Genomic DNA, 12,179 nt, shown 5'->3' with positions numbered 1-12,179 from the left:
CCTAGGATAAAATCCTTCCTGCTTCTAGTTCAAAGAACAGATGTAATTCTCTTAAGCAATTGACTTAACACGTTTCTTTTTAATTTTTTTGACATACAAAATACTGTACATAATTAATATACACAACTTGGTGAGTTTGGAGATAAGTGAACACCTAGGAAATCATTACCACATCTGTGTCATAAATCTATCCATCCCTTCCAAAAGTTTCCTCCTACCCTCTTATTTACTACTATTATTTTTTCTGATAAGAATACTTTTTGTAGTTAAAACTTCAACTTATTTATTTTTTTACTGAGGTGTAACTGACATGAAACACTAGTTTCAGGCATATAATGTAACGTTTTGATATTTGCATATATTGGGAAATGATCATCACTGTAAGTCCAGTTAGCATCTGTCACCATATATAGTTAAAATTTTTTTTCCTACAATGAGAACTTTTAAGATTTACTCTCTTAGCAAGTTTCAAAATTATGCAGTATAGGATTATTAATTCTAGTTATTATGCTGTACATTACATTCCCATGACTTACCTATTTTATAACTAAAGTTTGTACCTTTTGGCCTCTTTCACCCATTTCACTCATTCCCTAAACCCCCACTTTGGACAACCCTAATCTGTTCTCTGTATCTATGAGCTTTATTATTATTATTATTATTTTTAATATTTCACTTATAGGTGAGATCATACGGTATTTGTCCTTGTCTGACTAAACGCAAAATTCCCTCAAGGTCCATCGATGTTGTCTCAAATAGGTAGATTTCCTTCTTTTTTATGGCTGAATGATATTCCATATTCCACACACACGTGTGTGTATGTGTACACACACATACCACATTTTCTTTATCCATTCATCCATTGGTAGACACTTAGGTTGTCTCCATGTAAGAACAACTAACGTAAATCTGCTGTCTTAGCAAATTTTTAAATATCCAACAGAGTATTCTTACACTAGTACTTATTCTTAGAGGATTTATTATAAATGTTATAAGCACTATTTTTGTTGTCAATTTCAGCATCGATAGTGATGGAACAATGACAATAGATTGGGATGAATGGAAGTACTACTTTTTACTTCATCCTGCAAAAAATATTGATGAAATTGCTCATTTCTGGAAGCGCTCTACCATAAGATTACTTTGTATTTTTCTATATTTTTATTTTGTCACAAATGCCATAGCTGTTATTATGATCACATAATCCCTATACTACTTCCAGCCTCAGTGGCTAAAATAGCAAAATTCTCTCCTAATAGTGTTCTACTAATTTAGCAAGGAGGGTTAGTATTATATGTACAAACACAGCTACCACAATTTCTTTGTTTGGTAAAACCTAGAACTTAAAGTAGATACTTATCTGCTGCAAGGGCCTACTTTGCATTGAGAATAAGTTATTCCGATATAGTTAACTGTCTTAGGAAAGTGGAAAAATAATATACTTTAATTCTTTTCACAGAAATGATATACTCAGTTAGGTTTCTATCAAAGGAAATGCAAAGTCAAACATTAAAATGCAAAATTTCAGAATCAGAAAGGATCAACTGTGTAATCTGCCTGTTCGTTTTATATAAGCACTTGACTCAGTTGTGAGGAGGAAATGAGGTTTTATAATTGAAAACATTTTTTTTTCTTTTTTAGATATCTGATGCAGGGGGTTAAGTTAATCATTTATTCATGGTATACTATTTGCAAATCCTCCTCTCCATAGACAATATAAGGGAGGGCCAAGAGCATAGGCTTCGGAGTCAGATGCCTAGGTTTGAACTTCGCTTCTGCCATCCACTAGCTATATAACCCCTCTGTGCCTCGGGTTTTCTCAATTATATACTGGGTATAATAATGGTAAGAGTTTTGAGAATTAAATTAGTACATTAGTTAATAAATGTAGAAAAGGGCGGAACAGGTAATACATATCTTCAGTAAAGGTTACTTATTATGATAAGCACTTATTCTAATATGTTTCCTCTGTGTCTTGGATATGTATATAATCTTAGGAATCATGTAGTGTTTCATGTGTGTGCTTTTATTTTACATAGATAGTATTCTGCTAAAGGCCACAGCTGATTTTTTGCTTTGTTCACTCAATATTATGATTTTAAGATTTGTCCTTGTTTTTATGCATTCATCTAGTTTATTGCTTCTAACTACTGCATGGTATACATTTAACACATCTTCTTTATCCATTTTCCTAGTAATAGGAACTGATAAGAAATAGTTTTCTCCAACTTCAAGCAAAATGCCTTCCTCTATTGTAGCTTTGGGAATTTCACCTGAATTTCTGAGTCAGAAGTAATATGCATTTGCAAATTTTAGTAGGTTATCCAGTCTTAATTTTATAAAATATATCCATGTTATTTCCCAGGATAACTTGCTGTGGTAGCTTACATTCCCACCAGCAATGCCTGAAAGTTCCTGTTTCTCTACATATTGCTTGGTATTGTCCAGTTTTCTAATACTTTCCACTCTGTTGGGTATAAAGTAGTATCTTCTTTTAATGTGCACTTCTTTGATTTTAGTCCATTTTAAACATCTCTTCATAGAAATACTAGAGATTCACGTGTTCTTTTTCTATGAATTATCTATTTATATCCTTATAAGATTTGTTGAGATATAATTGATATATGACATTGTGTAAGTTAGGGTGTACCACATAATATTTGATACACTTATGTATTGTGAAATGACTGCCACAATAGGGTTAGTTAGTTAGCACTTCTGTTACCTCACATAATTATCATTTCTTTTTTGCAGTGAGAACACTCATAGTAACTTGCAAGTATATAATACAGTATTAACTATAAGCGCCATGCTGTAATTAGATCCCCACAGAATTTGTTCACCTCATAACTGGTGGTTTTGTCCTTTGACCAACGTCTTCTCATTTCCCTAATTCCCCAGCCCCTAACAACCACCATTCTACTGTCTGTTTATATGAATTTGGCTTTTTTTAGATTCTGTATATGAGTGAGACCATACAGTATTTGCCTTTCTCTATCTGACTTATTTCATATTTAGCATAATGCCCTCAAAGTCCATCTATATTGTTGCAAATAGCAGGATTTTCTCCTTTCTAGTGGCTGAGTAATAATCTATTGTGTATATGTATATATATCACATCTTACACTTAGGTTGTTTACGTAACTTCACCATTGTGAATAATGCTGCAATGAACATGGAGGTACAGATATCTTTTTGAGATCCTGATTTCATTTTCTTTGGCTTTATACCAAGAAGTGGAATTTCTGGATTATATGATAGTTCTGTCTTTAATATTTTGAGGAGCCTCATACTGATTTCCATAGTGGCTGCACCAATTAAATTCCCACCGACATTGCAGAAAAGGTTCCCTTCTGTCTACATCCTCACCGACACTTGTCTCTTGTTTTGTAGGTAGTAGCCATTCTAACAAGTGTGAGGTAATATTGTGATTTTGATTTATGTTTCCCTGATGTAGACCATCTTTTCATATACACATTGGCCATTTATAGGTCTTTTTTTTTTTTTTTGAGAAATGTCTGTTTTGTTCTTTTGCTCATTTGTTTTCATTAGATTGTTTGTTATTGAGTTGTATGAGTCCCTTATATATTTTGGATATTAACCCTAAATAAGACATATGATTGTTTCTTTTACTGTGTAGAAACTTTGAAGTTTGATGTAGACCCACTAATTAATTTTTGCTTTTGTTACTTATACTCTTGGTGTCATCTCCAAAAGGTCCTTGATGGTACCCATGTCAAGGAGATTTTTCCTTGTCTGCTTTAAGGAGTTTTATAGTTTGAGGTCTTATTTTAAGTTTTTAATCCATTTTGAGTTCATTTTTCTGAGTGGTTTAAGGTAGAGGTCCAATTTCATTTTGCTGCATGTGATTATCCAGTTTTGCCAACACCATTCTTTGAAGAGGCTATCTTGCCCATTGAATATTCTTGGCTTCTTTGTCAAATATGAATTTATATGTAAGGATTTATTTCTGGGCTCTCAATTCTGTTTCATTGGTTTATGTGTCTCTTTTTCTGCCAGTAGCATACGTTTTCATTATGAGCTTTGTAGTATTGCTTGAAACCAAAGAATATGATGCCTCTAGCTTTGTTCTCTTTCAGGATTGCTTTGGCTATTTGGAGTTTGTGTTTCCATATGCGTTCTAGGATTTTTTTTCTATTCTGTGAAGAATGCAATTGGAATTTTGATAGGGATTGTGTTGAATCTATAGATGGCTTTGGGTATATGGACATTTAACAATATTAGTTCTTCCAAACCATGAGCATGGTATATCTTTCCATATATTTGTGTCATATTCAACTTGTTTTTTAAAAAATTATTAATGTTTATTTATTATTGACAGGCAGAGCGTGAACAGGGGAGGGGCAGAGAGAGAGGGAGACACAGAATTGGAAGCAGGCTTCAGGCTCTGAGCTGTCAGTACAGAGCCTGATGTGGGGCTCTAACTGACAAACCACAAGATCATGACCTGAGCCGAAGTCGTCCACTTAACCCACTGAGCTACCCGGGCGCCCCACATTTTCATTTTATTTCATCAATGTAATCTAGTCCTCAATCTGTAGGTCTCTTACTTCCTTGGTTAAATTTGTTCCTAAGTATTTTATTGTTTTTGATGCTATTATGAATGAGTTTGTTTTCTATATTTCTTTTTCATATATTTTGTTGTTAATGTCTAGAAATGCAGCTGATTTTTATATATTAATTTTGTATCTTGCAATTTTACTGATTTCATTGATTAACTCTAACAGGTTTTTTTGTGGAGTCTTTGGGATTTTCTATATATAAGATCATGTCATTTGCAGCAGAGACAATTATACTTCTTTCTTTCTGATTTGGATGCCTTTTTTTTCCTCTTTCTTGCTCAACTGCTATAGCTAGAACTTTCAGTACTGTGTTGAATAGGATTGGTGGGAAGAATGGTCAACATTGTCTTGTTCCTGATCTTCAAGGAAAAGCTTTCAACCTTTAACCATCAAGTATTATGTTAGCTGTGGGCTTGTCATATATGGTCTTTAATATGTTGAGTTATAGTCATTCTCTACCCAATTTTTTGATAGTTTTTTTTAATCATGAAAGGATGTTGAATTTTGTGAAATGCTTTTTCTGCATCTATTGATATAATCATATGATTTTTATCCCTAATTCTATTAATGTGATGTCACATTTTTTGATTTGTGTATGTTGAACCATCTTTGCATCCCAGAAATAAATCCCATTTATCATGATCCTTTTAATGTGCTATTGAATTTTATTTGCTAATATTTTGTTGAGATTTTTGAATTTATATTCATCAGGAATATTGGCCTATAGTGGTCTTTTTTTGTAGTGTCCTTGTCTGGCTTTGGTATCAGGGTAATGCTGGTATTGTAAAAATTAGTTTGAAAGGTTCTATACTCTTCAGATTTTTAGTAGAGTTTGAAAATGATTGGTAGTAATTTTTCTTTAAATGTTCATAGAATTCACTAGGGATACCATCTGATCATGGGCTTTTATTTGTTGGGAGATTTTTGATTACTGATTCAGTCTGCTTTCTCATTGGTCTGTTTACATTTTCTGTTTCTTCATGATTCAGTCGTGTGTGGTACATTGTATGTACCTAGAGATTTATCCATTTCTGCTAGATTATGCAATTTATAGGTGTATAATTGTGCAGAGTAGTGTCTTACGACCCATTGTATTTCTGTGGTATCCTTTATATTATCTCCTCTTTTGCTTCTGATTTTATTTGGGTTTTCTCTCTTTTTTTAGTTTAGCTAAAGGTTTCCCAATTTTGTTTATCTTTTCAAAATAACCAGCTATTAGTTTTGGTGATTTTTTTTTTTTTGCTTTGTTTTTGGTCTCTATTTCCTTCATTTCTGCTATGGTCTTTATTATTTCTTTCCTTCTTATAACTTTTGTCTTAGTTTATTTTTCTTTTTCTAGTTCCTTAAGGTATAAATTTACATTGAGGTTTTTCCTGTTTCTTGAGGTAGGCCTGTATCACTATGAACTTCCCTCTGAGAACTGCTTCTGTTGCATGCCATAAGTTTTGATATGTTGTGTTTCCATTTTCATTTGTCTCAAGATACTGTTTTGATTTCCCCGTTGATTTAATCTTTGACCCATTCAGAGGCCTTATTCTCTTCCTTATATCCTTTATTTTTTGTATTTAAATATCCTGCATTTAAACATTTAACATATTTAAGTCAGTATCATTTAAAAAAGTATAATCCTACTGATGTCCCCTCTAGCTACCTTATCTTTTTTACAGTCTTCATGGCTATACTTTCCATTTACTTCTCAACTAACTGGCTTTGCTTTTAGCACTTTATAAAAATTATTTTACCAAGCCAGTCTCCCAAATGTTAGTTCAATGTATATTTTCTAGATCTTACCACTCTCTCTTTTTAAATGTTCTCTTCAGCTGGCTTCCTTGACACTGCATTCTCCTGGTTTTCTTCCCACTTCTCTATCATTACTTTTCCATATCTCTTGAGGATCTTCTTCCACAGTTTGTTTCTTATATGTTTTCTTCTATATTCTGTTTTAAGCTTTCTTTACATCTCATTCTGTAAATTTTCTTTCCTAGGCAGTCCCACTTACTCTTCCATGTAGAGCATACCTTCCTTCTGCATGTACAAGCATTCATTGGACATCAATTGAGACACCTCAAACATAAACACAACATCATCTGTTCCCTAGACCTTCTTTTTCCATTTCGCTGAATGGTGTCATTAACTTCCTAGTTGCCCAAGCCAGAAATGTCAACATTATTCTGAGGTCTTGAGCTTTTCTTTATCCTCCTTCCATCCCTGTATACAGTCTTGCAGTTCTTAGACTATGCAGTATCTTTGAAGAAATTATTTCCTTTGCCTAGAACATTCCCTTGGTTAATGCCTACTTCTATAGGGAGATAGTAGAATGTGATAGACAAGAAGTTAACCTTTGAGGTCAGAATACCTGGATTCATATTGCTTTGCTACTTCTAAGTCACTTTGTGTGGAAAATGTTCCCTGACAGTTCCACTCATCTCTCCCCCCTGCCAAAAAAAATTCTATACTCTATTCAGTGTCTCTATATTATGTTATTTTTTAAATGTTTATTTATTTATTTTGAGAGAGAGAGTGTGTGTGAGCAGGGGAGTGGCAGACAGAGAGGGAGACACAGAATCTTAAGCAGGCTTCAGGCTCTGAGCTGTCAGCACAGAGCCCAACATGGGGCTTAAACCCACAAACTGTGAGATCATGACCTGAGCTGAAGTTGGACACTTAACTGACTGAGCCACCCAGGCACCCCTGTATTATGTTCCTAAGACATTTTTTTTTGCTACCCTTATTATTGTACTTATTCCTCTGTATTATAATTGCTTGTTTCCTTTCCTATTTTTCTCATTATACTATAAATGAAAGTAACTTTTGAACCATAATATTATGAATACGCAGCCTAGCACGTGGCATGTTAATTTATTAATTCAACACCTATTTACTGAGCACACTTATCTACATAGACCAAGGTGCAAGGTTGACAACAGTGAGCAAGAAAGACTAGTTTGCAGCTCTTATCAGGATTAATTTCTAAAGGAGGAAGCAACCAATAGATAGAAATGAACTAATTAAAATTGTGCTAAGTGTTAGAGAAGAATTCATGGAAAGAGCGAAGGAGGATTGTTCTAGGTAGAGGGGAGATCAAGTACAATGGTTTTGAGGTGGAATGGTGTTTGGAAAGGGGGCATTCAATGAATGAATAAACTGAAGGTGGGAAAGCTAAGAACCAGAGAAGTGACTTGTCCACCATGATTGACAAGTAATGGAACCTAGATCCCCTGAGTCCAGTGTGATGCTCTTTCCAGAGAGTCACACTGCCTCAACATTTAGCAAAAACGGACAAGCTTAGCAAAAGCATGTATGATTACTGAAAAGAAAGTGACATGCAAAACTTGCCAGAGTTCAGATTTTTAAAAAGAAAATTGTCATTTGAGGAAAGAATTGATGTCAGTAATAAAGAAATTAAAGCATATAAAATGCTGCTCTTGAATTCTGACTTAGGTAAGTACACAATGGAATTTGAGAGAATTTTAAATAAAGTAAAGAAACTTAATTAAGCATTTATTCCTTACATATTGTGTGGCAGGCACTGTGGTGTGTGACTAGGACATGGTCACTGCACTGATTATTTACATTTTTCATGGAAGAGATTAAATAGTTTGATAATTTAAAATTAATAACTAATGGTAATTGATTTTACAGATTTTAAACCTATATGTGAATGTATTATTAAAAATCATTTGGTCTAGTACAAGTGCTGAGAAAATTGTCAGTCTTCATTAACAGGTGGTGAGATATGAAAAAAAAAATCTTTGGGTTTTTGGTCTTTGTAAAAAGTTATCTTTTTAATTTATCAAGTGGTTATACTTTTCCTTATTATGTAATTCATATTTATATCGTATCAGATAATTGACATAGGGGAGAGTATATCTATTCCAGATGAATTTACTGAGCAAGAGAAGCATTCTGGAGATTGGTGGAGGCGTTTGGTGGCAGCGGGTATAGCCGGGGCAGTTGCAAGGACATGCACGGCACCTTTTGACCGCTTGAAAGTCATGATGCAGGTAGATTGCACACTTTACCCCTTAAGCATTAACATAACTTGAAAAACCCTCCTTAATTTTCAAAAGGAAATATTTTGACACATTTCATCCTATTTCCCATTAAAGTTTTACTTTTTCTGAAAATGTAAATTTTCTTATTTCAATATTAAAAGATTTCTTAATTTTCTTACAGATGCTTGTGTGCTATTTGAATTAGTTTTTATTGGAAATAATAATAGAACACTCTGTTAGAGGTTTTTTTTCTCCCCAGAAATATAACTAAAACTACCAAAGAAGTGATAAGACACCACTAGTCTTATTTATTGGTTATCTTTAGACTCTAGAACCTACATAATAACACGGTTGTATTCTACTAATGAAGTGTTAAGCATATTTCTGAAAACTGGAAAATAAGTTACTTAAAGTTTATTAGTGGCTGATACTTCACTAGAGGTAATGTCAAATTATTTTTATTTTACCGAGTAAGGATTGTCAATGATAGTTTTAAAATAGTGCATAGTTTAGTCTGTTAACTATCATAATTCAAATTTAATATTTGCAGAATACTTTCTTTGCAAGGATATAAAAATTTATAATTCATAGTCTAGTGAGTTTAAATTTGTAATTAAACTTACATACTGGATGTTGTTTTGTCTTTTGTTTTTTTGGTAACATTGGTGACATTTGGTAATGGATTATGAATAGTGTTTTTTGGTTGATGGCTGATCTTGTTACTCTTAGAAAATCTTATTTCTGACAGACTCAGATGTACACGTTGGGAGCTCTCAGAGGGGATAGCTCCCATCTCCTGACAATCTATTCTTGCTATTTTCCTTTGGCTTCCTTCCTTCTCTTGCCAAATGCTTACCATATTCTATGGCCTCTTCCTTATTTTTCTTAGTATGCTATCTCTTCAGAGCCATCATTTGTGTTGCAGGACACGTGGAACAATGAGATACTAAATCTTGGGCACTTGGGTCCTGGGTTTCATGCCTTCTTTGTTCAGGGGCTTTCTGACAACATGTTGGGGGACATTCATCTTCTACAGAGAGAATGAAAAGTTTGCAGATCCTGCTACCTCTTATGGGTGCTAGGTGATGAGGCACAGTAGTAGCAGCCTAGGAATATCCTTCTCCCATTTTTTTACAATAACCAAGTTGAGAACACTCAGATCTGTATCCACAATGCAACCCTGAACATATTTGCACTTTCTTTCTCCAGCCCTTCTGCATCTATAGCAGGAATGCCTCTAAGTAGCAGTATATATGAATAATTTATATACTGTTTTTTTGTTCTTGTAATGAACAGGATAATGTGAGCATGTTTTCATGTTATTTCAGATATTCTTCAAATATTTCAAATATTTGTGTATTCTTCAAATACAGGTTTTAGTGACTGTATTATTTCAATGGATATGTCCTATTATTTTTTTTTTTCTATTCTTGGACATGTAGGTGGTTTTAAAATTCTTTTAAAATTATAATTCATAATAGTTCATAATTATTAACATCATTGTTTATGAATATTTTTATCATATTTAGGATTATTTATTTAGAAATAGTTCCTAGAAATTAAGTAATGATTTGAAGCTGTGTGGGTGCACATGCTTAGTGTTAAATTCTTTTCCAGACTTCTTCCCATAGGAGGTGAGAATACCCATTTCACCCTGCTCTCCCATTATTATTCTCTTATATCATAGCCAGGAGGGTATTTTACTGTTTTAGTTTTCACTCTCTTAAAAATAACATTTTTCTTATTATAAAATAAAACATTAGGAAAATGGGAAAATAAAGAAAAGTATAAAGGGGGACATTAAAATGACCTGTAATCCTTGTGTATTAGTTTGCCAGGGATGCTGTAACAAAATATCACATACTGACTGGCTTACACAACCAAATTTTATTGTCTCACAGTTTTGGAGGCTAGAAATCTGAGATCAAGGTGTTGGCACCTTCTGAGGGCACTGAGGAAAGGATCTGTTCCAGGCCTTTCTCCTTGGCTTGGAGATGACTGTCTTTTCTCTGTGTCTCTTCACATTATCTTCCCTCTCTACATATTTCTGTGTCCAAATTTCCTCATTTTATAAGGATTCTAATCATATTAGATTTTAGAGCCCACTTTAAGACCTTACTTTAATTTGATTATCTGTATAAAGACCCTGTCTTCAAATAAGGTCACATTCTGAGGTAATGGGCATTAGGACTTCAACATATAAATTTCCCACAATACCTTGCTACCCAGAAGTATCCACTTTTGAAAGTTTGACATATTCTCATCCATTCCTTTTTCAGTGCATATTTCAGTGTACTTTTTAATAATCTTGTGATATATTAACAGCAACACGTTTTGTGTGTGTAAAAATTTTCTGGTAAGTCATTCCTGTTTTTTTTAAGTTGTTCTTTTCTTTGATATATGAGATTAAAGTATGTATTTGGTAAAACAAAAGAATTAATATATCAATTTTATATGTCTCCAAACAAAAATGAAAATGGTGTTGAATATCATAGATATTGATATTGATATTTATGTATCATTATTTTATTAGCAATAAAAATATCATTGTCATATTACCAACAAAATAAATTAAAAAATAAATTTCCTGTTCATTTCTAGGTTCATAGTTTAAAGTCAAGGAGACTGAGATTGATTGGTGGGTTTGAGCAGATGGTAAAAGAAGGAGGAATTCATTCTCTTTGGTGGGGGAATGGTGTAAATGTTTTTAAAATTGCACCTGAGACAACACTCAAGATTGGGGCCTATGAACAGGTAAAATGTTACTTCTTGTGGAATTTTATGATAAAGATCAGGTTTTAAATTTAATTAAAAAATTTAGACTTTCATGAGAGAGAAAACTGGCATGTGCACAAGCAGTAGATATCATTGTGTAAATGATACCTTGAAGATATTGTGGGTGTGGTTCTGGATCACTGCAATAAAGGGAGTCAAATAGGTTTTTGGTTTCCCAGTGCATATGAAAGTTATGTGGTCTATTTAGTGTGCAATAGCATTGTATCTAAAACAAAAATCAAAAAAACCAAAAAACCCAACTATGTATTTACTCTAAGTAAAAGTACTTTATAAGCATCATCTGAAATTTTAGTGAGTTCTAATCTTTTTGCAAATGGAAGGTCTTGCTTTCATTGGTATGGTTGCTAACTGATTAGGGTGGTGGATGCTGAAGGTTGGGGTGGCTGTGGCAATTTCTTGAAATAAGACATCAATGAAGTTTGCCCCATTGATGAACTCTTCTTTTCATGAACATTTTCTATGTAGCATGTGATGCTGTTTATTAGCATTTTACCCACAGTAGAACTTTTTTCAAAATTAGAGTCAATCCTGTCAAACTTGCCACTGCTTTATCAACTAACTTTATGTAATAGTCTAAATCCTTTGTTGTCATTTTAACAGACTTCACAGCATCTTCACCAGGAGTAGAGTCCATCGCAAGGAAACACTTTTTTTGTTCTTCTATCAGAAGAAACTTTATCTGTGAAAGTTTTATAATAAAATTACAGCAGTTCAGTCCCATCTTCAGGCTCCACTTCTGATTCTAGTTTTCTTGCTGTTTCCATCACATCTGCAGTTACTTCCTGCACTGAAGTCTGGAGCCCCT

General features: G+C 33.5%; 1 protein-coding gene across 1 annotated transcript; it reads left to right on the top strand.

Moving 5' to 3' along the window:
* The first annotated feature begins 854 nt into the window (after window positions 1-854).
* On the top strand, window positions 855-11,616 carry LOC122480864 (calcium-binding mitochondrial carrier protein SCaMC-1-like). The gene is made up of 3 exons (XM_043575719.1): window positions 855-1,132; window positions 8,429-8,587; window positions 11,180-11,616. Exons 1-3 carry the CDS (start codon window positions 1,040-1,042, stop codon window positions 11,378-11,380), a joined length of 453 nt encoding a protein of 150 aa, XP_043431654.1. The 5' UTR covers window positions 855-1,039; the 3' UTR covers window positions 11,381-11,616.
* Window positions 11,617-12,179: the final 563 nt, after the last annotated feature.

This window comes from Prionailurus bengalensis, chromosome C1 (genome assembly GCF_016509475.1).
Source record: "Prionailurus bengalensis isolate Pbe53 chromosome C1, Fcat_Pben_1.1_paternal_pri, whole genome shotgun sequence".
In the NCBI taxonomy this organism is placed as follows: Eukaryota; Metazoa; Chordata; class Mammalia; order Carnivora; family Felidae; genus Prionailurus; species Prionailurus bengalensis.
Note: the sequence above shows the minus strand (reverse complement) of the source record. Positions and strands in the feature narration are given on the sequence as shown.

Coding starts and splice junctions, on each gene's coding strand:
- LOC122480864 (XM_043575719.1), top strand. CDS start 1,040: ATGACAATAGATTGGGATGAATGGAAGTACTACTTTTTACTTCATCCT. Junction 1,133..8,428: donor ATTTCTGGAAGCGCTCTACC/ATAAGATTACTT, acceptor ATATCGTATCAG/ATAATTGACATAGGGGAGAG. Junction 8,588..11,179: donor GCTTGAAAGTCATGATGCAG/GTAGATTGCACA, acceptor GTTCATTTCTAG/GTTCATAGTTTAAAGTCAAG.